Consider the following 13,117-nt stretch of genomic DNA (forward strand, 5'->3'; position numbering starts at 1 on the left):
TATGTATTTTGTTAAAAATTCGTCTTTTAGAGTGGAAAATTAATCTTTTTGGTTAACTTTTTTTTTACTTAAAATTCTACTTTTTGAATAACATTTTTTTCTTTATTGACTGCAAAATATTCCTTTCTTGAGGATTTAACTATTTTGTTGAAAATTCGTCTTCTTTTATTGAACTGTTTTTTATTTAAAATGGAAGTCTTTCCTTGGTTAAAATATCGAATATTTCTTGATCCCCCTTGTTATTTATTTCTGACTTGCTTAAAATACATGAATATCACATTCTTTTAAATTTAAAACAAATATTAAATATCTGGATACAAATTAGCAATCTTTTTATTTTTGAATAATTTGATTAATTTATCAATATTAAGCAACAGTCTTCGAGGTAAGTACAGTTTCGACAAGATAAACAACTTAAATTTTATCATTTAAACTACTAGAATAATAAATATTAACTTTAAAATGATAACCGATTTTTATACAATTCCCTAAAAAAATGCTTAAAGGTTTAAAAACTTGTAGAAAAGTTTGTTGAACTTTTCAAATTAAAATTTTTTCTCAAATATTATAATATTGTTTTTTGTTTTGTATTTATGCAGAAGACAATGTGTAGCTGATAGAATGATTTTAAGAATCATTTTCGTAATTATCATGATAATAATTTCCTGGATTAAAGATTTTTTATTTAATTAATTAATGAATAATAATTTTCGTTATAATTTATACTAACAGAACTTTTTCGAGGTAAGTCCCTGAAGTTACTACTGATTAGTGATAAATAAATAAAACTCAAGTAGATGAATTTGAACAAACTTAAAAAATGTATATCCCTATTTGTAAAATTTAAAACCAAAATTAAGAAATATTCAATTTGAGAGAATACTGCAAACTATACAAATTATTAATGTTTTTAAGTTTCTCTTCTTAAAGTTTTTTAAAACTCTCATTTAAAAATCAAAGTTATCAAGCATGAAAATTTCTCCAGCTTGAATAAAAAAAAATCTTATCAAATTAGGAAAGTTTTGTAATTGAAATTTCCTTTTTTATATTCTCAATTTATTGTTTGTTATTCTACATAAAATAAAATTGAAATATAATGGGGCTCTTAAAAAAATTAACTAATTTTAATAACTACTAAAAAGTAAGTTGGATTTTATAATTAGCTGTTATGTTTTTTTTATTTCTTGAAAAAGTTTTTATAATTTAAATTTTTTAAGAAATTGCTGATCACTTATAACATTGATAAAAGATAACACTTACAATTCCATTAAAATAATTGGTAAGTGATTAGTGTTACAAAACTGTTACTTTCGAGGAATTCTGAAAAAAGTTTGAAAAAATAGAATTTTTGATTAAAAAACAAAAAAGCGATATTTTTTTAATATTGCAAATTTTTGCATTTTTATCTAAGAATTCGAAACAATGTTTTTTTCTAATTAAAGAGAAATGTTAGATATTTTATTTATTTTTAAATAGAAATGATCCCTTTTTTCCTTAAAAATAAATCTTAAGAACTATTTGGCATCCAAGCCTAAAATTGTTTTGATGAAAAAGAATCTTAAAAAATCATTAATTGAAATTCTTATTTATTAAATTCTCATGTAAATTTTTTTAAATATAACATTTTCAATACTTATTTTTAATTAAGAAATCGATTTTTTCCTTGACTTTTTGACTGTTGAAAACTGAATTTTTAACCGTTGAATTTTAAATCTTTAATTTTAAACTGTCGAAAAATTAACTGTAGAAAGTTAGACATTTAATTTTATTCAATTTTTAACTGTGAATTTTCAACCTTTTTTTCAATTTGCAATCTTCAATTTTCAACTGCTGAAAATGTAAGTGCTGATAATTCAGCTGTATAAAGTTAAAAAATTTGTGAGGGGAAATTAAAAAATTAAAAATTGATTTTTCAATTTTCAATTATTTTCAACGAAACTTAAAAATTCAAGTTTCTTAAATTTTCAACTGTTGAAAATGTAACTTTTAAAAAATTAAAAATAAATTAAAAATGAAAAATGCAACTATTCAAAATTGCAGAAAATTAAATTTTGAACAAAACTTGGAAAATTTATTTTCTTCTAAAAAATTTCAGAGCGCTGAAAATTTAATCGTGGAAAAGTTAATTTTCAAGTTTTGTGGAATATTAATAAAATATTAATAAAATTTAATCTTGAAACGTTGAATTTTAAACTGTTAAGAATTTAATTGTTAAAAAATTCAACAGTAGAAAATTAAAGAAATTAAAAGTGTTATATTTACTTAATATTACGTAATAATTTAATAAATAAACATTTCAATCCATAAAAAAATTTTATTTTTTGGAAAACGTTCCGTCATTGGTAAATAATATTTCGGCAAATGACTAATTATTTAAACATTTTGTTGAACAAATTGTTTTAAGGTAGTTTTCGTGTCAAAAATTAGATTTCTGAAAAAAACCAATCTTCTTTAATGATTTTAGGAATAACCAAAATACTATTGCTCATGAGATTTCGAATAAAAAATACTATTTTTAATAAAACAATTTTTTAATTTACAAACAATATTTATTTTAACAATATTTTTCTCGCAATTGAATTTGGTTTTATTATCACTTCTTACAAATTTTTGAAAAATGGTTGAATTGTAATAATTGGTGGCTTGCTTTTTTTTTAAGTTGTAAAGAGTAGAATTGTAGGGAATGTTTTCACCGACAAATTAAGTCACGATTTATTAAAATCCAAAATTTTTTTTTAATTTTTAGGAAGAGAGGGTAAAAATGAATATTTTTTCTCAGTTTTAAAATTTTAACGTTAAAAATAATATTTTTCACATGGAATAGTGAAATAAAACCATAATTTCTCTTCTTCCTCCACATCCTCCTCTTCTACATTCTTCAAATAAAATATCCTCCACAAATAAAAAAATAATTCCTCCACATCCTCCTCTTCCTTTACATCTTCCTCAACATCCCCCTCCACATAAAATATCCGCCACAAATAAAATAATAAGTCCTCCTCGACATCCACATCCTCCTCTTCCTCATCCAAATCCCCCTACATATAAAATATCAACAAAAAATTCCTTCTCTTCATCCACATCCTCCTCTTCCACCTCATCTTCCTCTTCCTTCACATCCTCCTTTTACTACACATCCTCCTCTTCCTCTACATACATTATCCTTCACAAATAAGATATAATTCCTCCTACACTTCCTGCGAATCCTCTTCCTCCACATCCTCCTCCTTCACCTCATTATCCACATAAAACATTCTCCAAAAATAAGAAAATAATTCCTCCTCTTCCACATCTTCCTCCTCCACATAAAATATCCTCAACAAATAAAATAATAATTCCTCCTTTTCCTCTGCATCCTCCTTCCTTCACATCCCACTCTTCCTCATCTTCCTCTTCCTTCACATAAAATATCATCCACACAAGTAAAATAATAATTCCTCCTCGGCAACCTCCTCCGCATCCTCCTCTTTCTCCAAATCCTCATACACGTGAAATATTCTCCAAAAACAAAATAATACTTCCTCTTCCTTCACATCTTCCTGTTCCACATGATCCTACACATAAAATAATAAATCCTCCACATCCTCCCCCGCATTTTCCTCTTCATCCACATCATCCTTTCCCTCAAGATCCTCATGCACACCTTCCTTCACTGCATCACCTTACATATAAAATATCCTTTACAAATAAAATAATAATTCCTCCGCATTTCCGACTCCACACCCTTCTCCTCCTCTTACTCCATATTCTCCCACACATAAAGTATCCTCTACAAATAAAATAATAATTCCTCCTCGTGCTCCACATCCTCTTCCTCGACATCTTCCTCCTCTATACCCTTCACATCCACATTCTCCTACATATAAAATATTCTCCACAAATAAAATAATAATTCCTCCTCGTCCTCCTGCGCATCCTCCTCTCACTCCACATCCTCCTCCAAATTCTCTTACACATAAAATATCCTTTTGAAATAAAATAATAAGTCCTCTTCCTTCACATCTTCCTCCTCCACGCCCTCCTCCTCCACCTCTTTCTATACATAAAATATCCTCCACAGATAAAATAATAATTCATTCTCGTCCTCCACATCTTCCTCCTACACACCCTTTCTCTGCTCCACATAAAATATCCTTCAAAAATAAAATAATAATTCGTCCTCTTCCGCATCCTCCTCCTCCAAATTCTCTTACTTATAAAATATCCTTTACAAATAAAATAATAATTCCACCTCTTCCTTCACATCATCCGTCGCCTATCATCATCCTATTATCACCAATAATTCTATTTCAATTTACATGATCCTAAAGTCAAATTAATTTGAATATTTAAGTAATAATTGCATCCTTTGTTTTAGGTTTTGCAGCAGCCATAAGACAGGCAGTCGGCGAGCCTTACATGACTGTCGAAAATGTGGAATTGCATTTCGTCACGTATGGAAATTAGTCGAACACTTAAAAAATTCTCACGGAATCAATCAAGGTTTTAAATGCGACGAGTGTGGGAAAGCTTTCCGAAGTCCAATGAATATTGCTCGTCACAAATTACTCCACACCGGGGTAAAAAGTTACACTTGCGATATATGCGATTACTCCTGTTACCAGAAAACAAATCTCGAATACCATCAACGAAGGCACTCAAAAGACTATTTCTACATTTGTGAAATATGCTCAAAAGGATTTCATCAGAGGAAAGAACTAATCGAACACGAAAATACACATTCCGGTATCAAACCCTATCAGTGTCAACTATGCGATAAGTCTTATCCATACAAGAAAAATCTGGTGTCCCACATCAAGATTCATCATCCTGAAATGACCAGAACGAGGACGAGGAGCTATAAACATAAATGTCAATTTTGCAAGGAAAGATTTTGCAATAAAAAACTACTTCAGCAGCATTCCAAAATGCATCAGAGTTTGCCGAAAAGCTCTAAAGTTTTGTGCGATTTGTGCGGTCAGCAATTGTCTTCAAAAAGTGCACTTACTCATCATCTGAAACTACATGCTGGAGAAAAATCTATCAGCTGTAATATTTGTGGGAAAGCATTTGCTAAGTGGGATAATTTAAAGGTTCATCAGAGAATTCACACGGGAGAGAAGCCATTTATTTGCTCACTGTGTGGAAAAACTTTTTCTCAAAAATCCACACTTGTTCTGCATCTTAGGTACCATACTGGGGAAAGACCTTACAGATGTTCAGATTGCGGAAAGGATTTTGTCTCCAGTTCGCTTTTGAAAAGACATAGACTAATTCATGTTAATACTTAGCTCTAATGTTACTTTTTTTGAGTAAAAATGTAAAAAGGAGTAAATATAAGGTAGAAGAGGAAAAATTGTTGATGTAAATAGATCCCAGACTTCAAACTCTTTCCACTGTTTCCCTTTTTTCCTCTTTTTTTTTGAGGAATTCCACTTTTTTGATGAATGCCTCTTTTTTTTAAAGGAGTTCCTCTTTTTTTAGGAATTCTTTTTTTTAAAATGAATTCCTCTTTTTTCACGAAATTCCTCTTTTTTATGGATTTTCTCTTTTTTTAAAGAAATTCCTTTTTTTAAAGAAATAAATCTTTTTGAAAGGAATTCTTCTTTTTTTAAAAGAGAATTTCTCTTTTTAAAGAACTTCCTATTTTTTAAAGGAATTTCTCTTTCTTAAAGGAAGTCCTCTTTTTTAACGGAATTCCTGTTTTTTATGAAATTCCTCTTTAAAGGAATTCCTCTTTTTTAAAGGAACTCCTCTTTTTTAAAAAAGAATTACTCTTTTTTTAAAGAAATTTCTCTTTTTTAAGGAATGCATCTTTTTAAAGGAATGAATCTATTTTTTAACGGAATTCCTTTTTTTTAAAGGAATTACTCTTTTTTTTTAAGGAATTCATCTGTTTTTAAAGGAATGACTTTTTTTAAGGAATTCATCTAATTTTAAAGATTCTTCTTTTTTAAACGAATTACACTTTTTAAAGGAATTTCTATTTTTAAAGGAATTCTTCATTTTTTAAAAAGGAATTAGTCTTTTTCGTGGAATTCCTCTTTTTAACAGAAATTCCCTTTTTTTAAAGGAATTTATCTTATTTTTAAAGGAATTCCTCTTTTTTAACGGAATCCCTATTTTTTGGAATTCCCCTTTTTTGAAGGAATTCGTCTTTTTTGAGGGAATTCTTTACTTTAAAGAAATTCCCCTTTCTAAGCAATTCCTATTTTTAAAGAAAATTCCTCTTTTTTTAAAGGAAGTCCTCTTTTTTAACGGAATTCCTCTTTTTGCAAAGAAATTACTCTTTTTTCAAAGAAGTTCCTCTTTTTTAATGAAATTCCTTTTTTTAAAGGAATTTTTCTTTTATTAAGGAATTCTTATTTTTTAAAGGAATTCCTCTTTTTTAAAAAGAAATTACTTTTTTATGAAATTCCTTTCTTTAAGGGAATTACTCTTTTTTATGGAAATCCTCTTTATTTTAAAGGAATTCCTTTTTTCTTGAGGAATTCCTCTTTTCCCCTAAAAGTTTATTCTTTTTGGTTGAAAAGTCTACTGTTTGGTTTTTGGTTGAAGTTTTTTTGTTTAAGAATTCAAACATTTGGCTGAAAATTCATTTTTTCTGGATTAAAAATCAACTATTTTGTTGAAAATCTAATCATTTTGTTTCAAATTCAACTATTTTGATATAAATTTAATTACTTGGTTGAAAGTTCTACTATTTTGTTAAAAATTCACCTTTTTCGGTAGAGAATTGAACAGTTATGTTGACGATTCCGAATTTAGGATTAAACATTGAACTTTTTTTGTAGAAAAGTTAAGAATTGATGTTTTTTGGCTTCGTTAAAAATTCCTTTTTTGCTGAAGATTTATCTCTTTGGTTGAGAATTCAACTATTTTGTAATTTAATTTTTTTGTCAAAAATTCAACTATTTTTTATAAATTAATTATTTTATTGAAAATTAAACCATTTTGTCGAAATTTTAATTTTTTTATTGAAAATTCATCTATTTTGTTGAAAATTTAATTCTTTTATTGAAAATTTAACTATTTTGTTGAAAATATAATTATTTTGTTTAAAATCCAACTATTTTGTTAAAAAATTTAATTATTTTGTTGAAAATGTAACTTTTCATTTGAAAATTTAATTATTTTGTTGAAAATTCAACTATTTTGTTGATAATTGAACTATTTATTTGAAAATTTAATTATTTTCTTGAAAATTCAACTATTTTGTGGAAATTTTAATTATTTCGTTGAAAATTTGATTATTTTGATGAAAATTTAATTATTTTCTTGAAAATTAAAGTATTTTGTTGAAAAGTGTATTATTTCGTTAAAAAGGTAACAATTTTGTTAAAAAGTCAGCTTTATCTGGTCAAAAATTGATCTTTTTTCGTAGCAAAGTAAGGAAATAATCTATTTGGCTTTGTTAAAAATGCATTTGTTTGGCTGAGGAATCATCTCGTTGGTTGAAAATTTAACTACTTTTTTTTCGGTTGAAAATGAATTTTGTATCTGAAAGTTTAACTTTTTAATCAATAATACGTTTTTTCAATGAAAGTTTTACTCGTTTTTTTCGATCAGTTGGTTAAAAATTCAATTATTTTGTTGAAAAACTTTTTTTTTGTTGCAAATTAATTTTTTCTGAAAATTTAAATATTCACCTAAATTCTTAATAATAATTTTATTATTAAATTTGGGGTAATTGATTGGTAAGTTATTTATAATAATATACATAAATTATATTAATACAAAGTTTGGCAATAAAATTATTTTGGTTAAAAATTCGTCTTCTTGGCTTAATTCAACAGTTTATTTAAAATTAACATATTTGTTGTTTAAAATATCTACTAATACATTTTTTGTTAAGAATTATTTTTTTATTTTGATCTTTAAAGTCAACTTTTCTATTTAAAAATTTAAACGTTTTTAACCAATTTTGTCCTTTTTGCATAAAAATTCAATTATTTCGTCGATAATTTAATTATTTTTCGAAAATGTAACCATTTTGTTAAAAAGTCACCTTTTATGTGTAAAAAATTAACGGTTTTTGACGACAAAATTTTTTTGCTGAAAATTAAACTTGTTTACTTAAAAATTCAAATTTCTTATACAAAATTCGTCTCTTCGTCTTGAAAATGGAACTGTTTAGATGAAGATTTAACTATTTTAGTTGAAAATTAATTTTTCTATTGAAAGTTCATCTTTTAGGGTTAAAAAAAAACGATTTCTAAAACATTCTACTATTTAGGTTGAACGTTCAAATTTTTTGTTGAAAATTCGTCTTTTGGATTAACAATTCATCTGTTTTGGGTGAAAATAAATTATTTTTTGTTTGAAAATTAAAATTTTTGCTGTTCATTGTATTATTTTATTAAAGCGAGTTATTTTTGTAAATATCTTATAAAAGTTTCCATGATTTACTAAGATTTTTCATTTCAGTCTGTATTAACAATTAAAACGGCTGATCATGATTGTTTTTTAATTCTAAAGCTTGAAATCATTTTTTCATTCTAGCCGAAGATTTTTGTTTGAATGAAAATGTTATATAACAATAATATTTTTAATTGTGTGATTAAGATTCTGTTTATTTTATTTTCTAGCTCTAGAATAAAATTACTTTTTATATTTAGAATAACAGTTTATCGAATTTTAAATTTAATTTTATGCAGTATTCCAGATATTTATTATTTTATGATTTCTGATTATATTTTTGCAAATTTTAAATCTTATGTTACAGAAACTGGGTCAACCATGTCGAAAATCAAAGCGATGTCGAATACAAGGTGAAGTTAGAAGAGATAGTAGAAAGTCCAGATGAGAAGTAAGTTTTATTTTTTTCCTCAAATATATATTATTTGATTTATTTTAATTTATTATAAATTTTGAAATATTTCGCAATTTTTTAAAGAGGAATCAATTAGTTTCTGTTTATTCAACATTCAAAAATAATATTTCAAACCATTTTTGAACCGTTCTTTTCACTGTTTAATATTTAATAATTTTCAATTGTAAACCTTGAAAATTTAACTGTTCAAGAAAAAAAAACGTTCGAAATTATAGAAATTTGAATTGGAAACATTCCAAGTTTAATTATTTTAAACTTGGTTTAAAACTGGATAGTTTTTAAATTAGAATTATGAAATGAAAACTTTTTTTATTGTGGAATTTTATTTTTTAATTATTGTGAAATTCCGACTTATAAATATTATAATGTATTTTAATATTATAAAATTCTAAACTTAAAATTTACCACTTGTAAATTTGAACATTTGACAATTACTAAGCGAATAATTCAACTTTTGGAATTTAAAATATAATTTTCAATCAATAAAGGTAAATTTTTAACTAAATGGTTAAATTTTAAAGCATAAGAGGATTTTTAACAAAAAAGAAAAAAATTTAAACAAACGGTCGAATTTTAAAACAAAAAGATTTAAAAATAGCAGGATTTTGAATCAAATAATTTAATCTTAAAGTCCAAAAAGTGATTTTTTCAAAAACAGCTTTTAAACCAAAACAAATTAATCTTAAATCTAAAATATGAATTTTCAAGAAAATAATTTAATTTTTCATTATGAAAAAAGATGATTTTTCAAGAAAACATTGAAATTTACAAAATTACTTGTTAACAAAAAAGTAGAATTTTCAAAGAAATAATTAAATTCTCAACCAAATAGTAGACTTTTCAATTTAAAAAAATCAACTTTCTATCAAAAAAGATAAATTTTTAACAAAAAAATATGAGTTTCTAGAAAAAGATAAATTCGAAATAAAAAAAAGTAAAAATAAATCCAAAAACATGAGTTTTCAAGAAAACAGTTCCATTTTCGATTAACAAAATGACTCATTAACAAAATACTCGAATCTTCTAGAATTAATTAAATTTTCAAGCAAATATTAGATCTCAAAAATTGAAAAAAAATCAATTTAAAAAAAAAGATACAGTTTTAAACAAAAAATATGAGTTTTCTATTCAAAGATAAATCCTAAATAAAAAGAAAACGAATTTGTTGTCAAAAAAAATTAATTTTTAAGGAAATAGTTGAATTTTTTGTAATAAATTTTCAACTAAATTGTACAATTTTTTAAATAGAAGAATAACAAATAAAAAACATAATAGTAAACTTTTTAAATAAAAAGAATTAACTTTTAAGGGAAAGAAAAATTTTCGACTAAACAAGATTAATTTTTGACTAAAAAATATGAGTTTTCTACCGAAAAATAAATACTGAATTTCATAGAATCAATTTCGTATCCAAAAACAGGAATTTTTATAAAAACGGTTAAATTCTGGAATGAATCAAATTACTTTTTAACAAAATAGTCGAATTTTCTAGAACTAATTAAATTTTTTAACAAATATCAGATCTCAAAAATTGAAAATAATCGACTTCAAAACAAAAAAAAATACATTTCACACAAAAAATATGAGTTTTCTACTAAAAAATAAATCATAAATAAAAAAAAAACATGAAATTTGTAACGCAAAAAATGAATTTTCAGTATATAGTTGAATTTTTTATTATGAATTTTTAACTAAATTGTAGAATTTTAAAAAAATAGAGGAATTATGAATATAATAGTAAACTTTGAAAATAAAAAGAATTAACTTTTATCGAAAAAAAGATAAATTTTTGACTAAAAAAGATGAGTTTTCTAGGAAAAGATCAAGTCTGAATCTGAGAGAATGAATTTTATATCCAAAGAGAAGAATTTTCATGAAAGCAGGTAAATTCTGGAAATAATAAAATTACTTGTTAACAAAATAGTCGAATTTTCTAGAAATAATTAAATTTTCAAGCAAAAATTAGATCTTAAAAATGGAAAAGAATCAGCTTTAAACCAAACAAGATACATTTAAAACAAAAAATATGAGTTCTACTAAAAGATAAATCCTACATTACAAAATTTTAAAAAATTGTCTATCCCAAAATATGAATTTTTAAGAAAATAGTGGAATTTTTTATAATAAATTTTTAACAGCTTTGCAAAATACTTAGTTGAGTTGTTGCTTGAACTAAAACAGATTAATTTTACAGCGAAAAGGATGAATTTTCTATTTAAAAAAAATGAATTTTCAACAATACAGATAAATTTTTCTTCAAAAAATATCAATTTCATATAAATTAACTTTCAATAAAAAAAAGATAGATTTTTAACCCAAAAAAATATGAGTTTTGTACAAGAAGATAAATTCTGATATCAAAAAAACCAATTTTGTATCCAAACAGAACAATTTTCAAGAAAACAGTTGATTTCTGGAATTAATAAAATTTCTTATTAACAAAATATTAGAATTTTTAAAGAAATTAATAAATTTTTTATCTAATAGTTAAATTTTCAATTGAAAAGAATCAAATTTAAATCAAAAAAGATGAATTTTCAAAAAAACAGTTGAATTTTCGATTTAGCAAAATTACTTATTATTAAAAAAAGATAGCTTTGAATAAAAAATGTGAGTTTTATACCAAACGATAAATTCTGATTCTGGAAGAACGAATTTTGTATCCAAAAAGATCAATTTTCAAGAAAACAATTAATTGAATTTTTGATTAACAAAATTACTTATTAACAAAATACTTAAATCTTCTAGAATTTTAAGCAAATATTAGATATAAAAAATTGAAAAGAATCAGCTTTCAACCAAAAAACAAACATTTTAAACAAAAAATATGAATTTTCTACTAAAAGATAAATCTTAAATAAAAAAAAACACGAATTTTGTAACCCAAAACATGAATTTTCAAGTAAATAGTTGAATTTTTTAATAAATTGTAGAATTAAAAAAAAGAAGTATTATACATAAAAAATATCATAGTAAACTTGTCAAATAAAAAGAATTAACTTTTGACGAAAAAAGATAAATTTTTGACTAAAGAAGATGAGTTTTCTACCAAAAGATAAATTCTAAATCTGAAAGAATAAATTTTTTATCCAAAAAGATGAATTTTTATCAAAACAGTTAAATTCTGGAATTAATAAAATTACTTTTTAACAAAATAGTCGAATTTTTTGGTACGAATTAAATTTTCAAGCAAATATTAGATATCAAAAATGGAAAAGAATCAACTCTAAACCAAAAAAGATACATTTAAATAAAAAATATGATTTCTACTAAAAGATAAATCCTAAATAAAAAAAAAAAGGTTAAAAAAACGAATTTTTTTCTCCAAAAAATGAATTTTTAAGGAAAAAGTTGAATTTCTTATTATGAATTTTTAACTAAATTGTAGAATTTTTTAAAAATAGAAGAATTATAAATAAAAATATAATAGTAAAGTTTAGAAATAAAAATAATTAACTTTTAACGAAAAAAGATTGATTTTTTACTAAAAAAGTTGAGTTTTCTACCAGAAAATCAATTCTGAATCTGAAACAACGTGTATCCAAAAAGGTGAATTTTCACGAAAACAGCAACAAGTATGAAAAGAAAAATATTAATAAAAAATTCTAACTGCAAAAGAGTAGCAGAATTTCTAAAAAATAATTAAATTTGTAAGCAAGTAGTAGAGTTTTCAACAAAATAATTTAATTTTCAACCCAATACTAATATTTAAAACAAAAATAGATAAATTCTGACCAGAAATTGTTTACCTAATATATTTTCAACAAAAAAGATTAATTTTCAGTTCAAAAAGATAATTTTTAACAAAAAGAGTTTTAACTAAAATTATGAATTATCAACCGTAAAAATGAACTTTTAAGAGAATAGTTCAATTTTCAAGCAAGCAGTTGTATTTTCAATCTAAAAAGATGAATTTTCAACAAAAAGGTAATATACAGTTGATATTTAAAAAAAAATTGAAAATAAAAGCAGTTCTAAGAAAGATGAATTATCAACAAGATGCTTAAATTTTGTACGAGGTGGTTGAGTTTTCAACCAAAAAGATAAATTTTCTACCAGGAATGAACAATTTTTAAATGGAATACTGACATTATCAGCCGTAGAAATGATCTTTTAATTAAGAAGATTAATTTTTAATTAAAAAAGATGAATTTTGTACCAAATATTATAGTTGATTTTTCTATCCAATTTTTTAATTTTCAGACCAAAACGAAGAATTTTCTACAAAATAGTTGCATTTTTAATTCGAGAATATGAATTTTCAACACGAAATTTTTTTTCAACCCACCAGTTGAATTTTCAACA

General features: G+C 24.1%; 1 protein-coding gene across 1 annotated transcript in view; it reads left to right on the top strand.

Annotated features, from left to right (window-relative positions):
* The window catches only part of LOC117181069, a 187,425-nt gene that overhangs the window by 169,044 nt on the left and 5,264 nt on the right, over positions 1–13,117 (top strand). The window contains exons 11-15 of the mRNA XM_033373637.1: positions 1,285–1,303; positions 4,334–5,258; positions 5,330–5,343; positions 8,705–8,720; positions 12,003–12,049. Coding sequence (XP_033229528.1) covers positions 1,285–1,303; positions 4,334–5,258; positions 5,330–5,343; positions 8,705–8,720; positions 12,003–12,049 — 1,021 coding nt within the window. The remainder of the gene's footprint in view (positions 1–1,284; positions 1,304–4,333; positions 5,259–5,329; positions 5,344–8,704; positions 8,721–12,002; positions 12,050–13,117) is intronic.

The sequence above is a fragment of the Belonocnema kinseyi genome, chromosome 10 (genome assembly GCF_010883055.1).
Source record: "Belonocnema kinseyi isolate 2016_QV_RU_SX_M_011 chromosome 10, B_treatae_v1, whole genome shotgun sequence".
In the NCBI taxonomy this organism is placed as follows: domain Eukaryota; kingdom Metazoa; phylum Arthropoda; class Insecta; order Hymenoptera; family Cynipidae; genus Belonocnema; species Belonocnema kinseyi.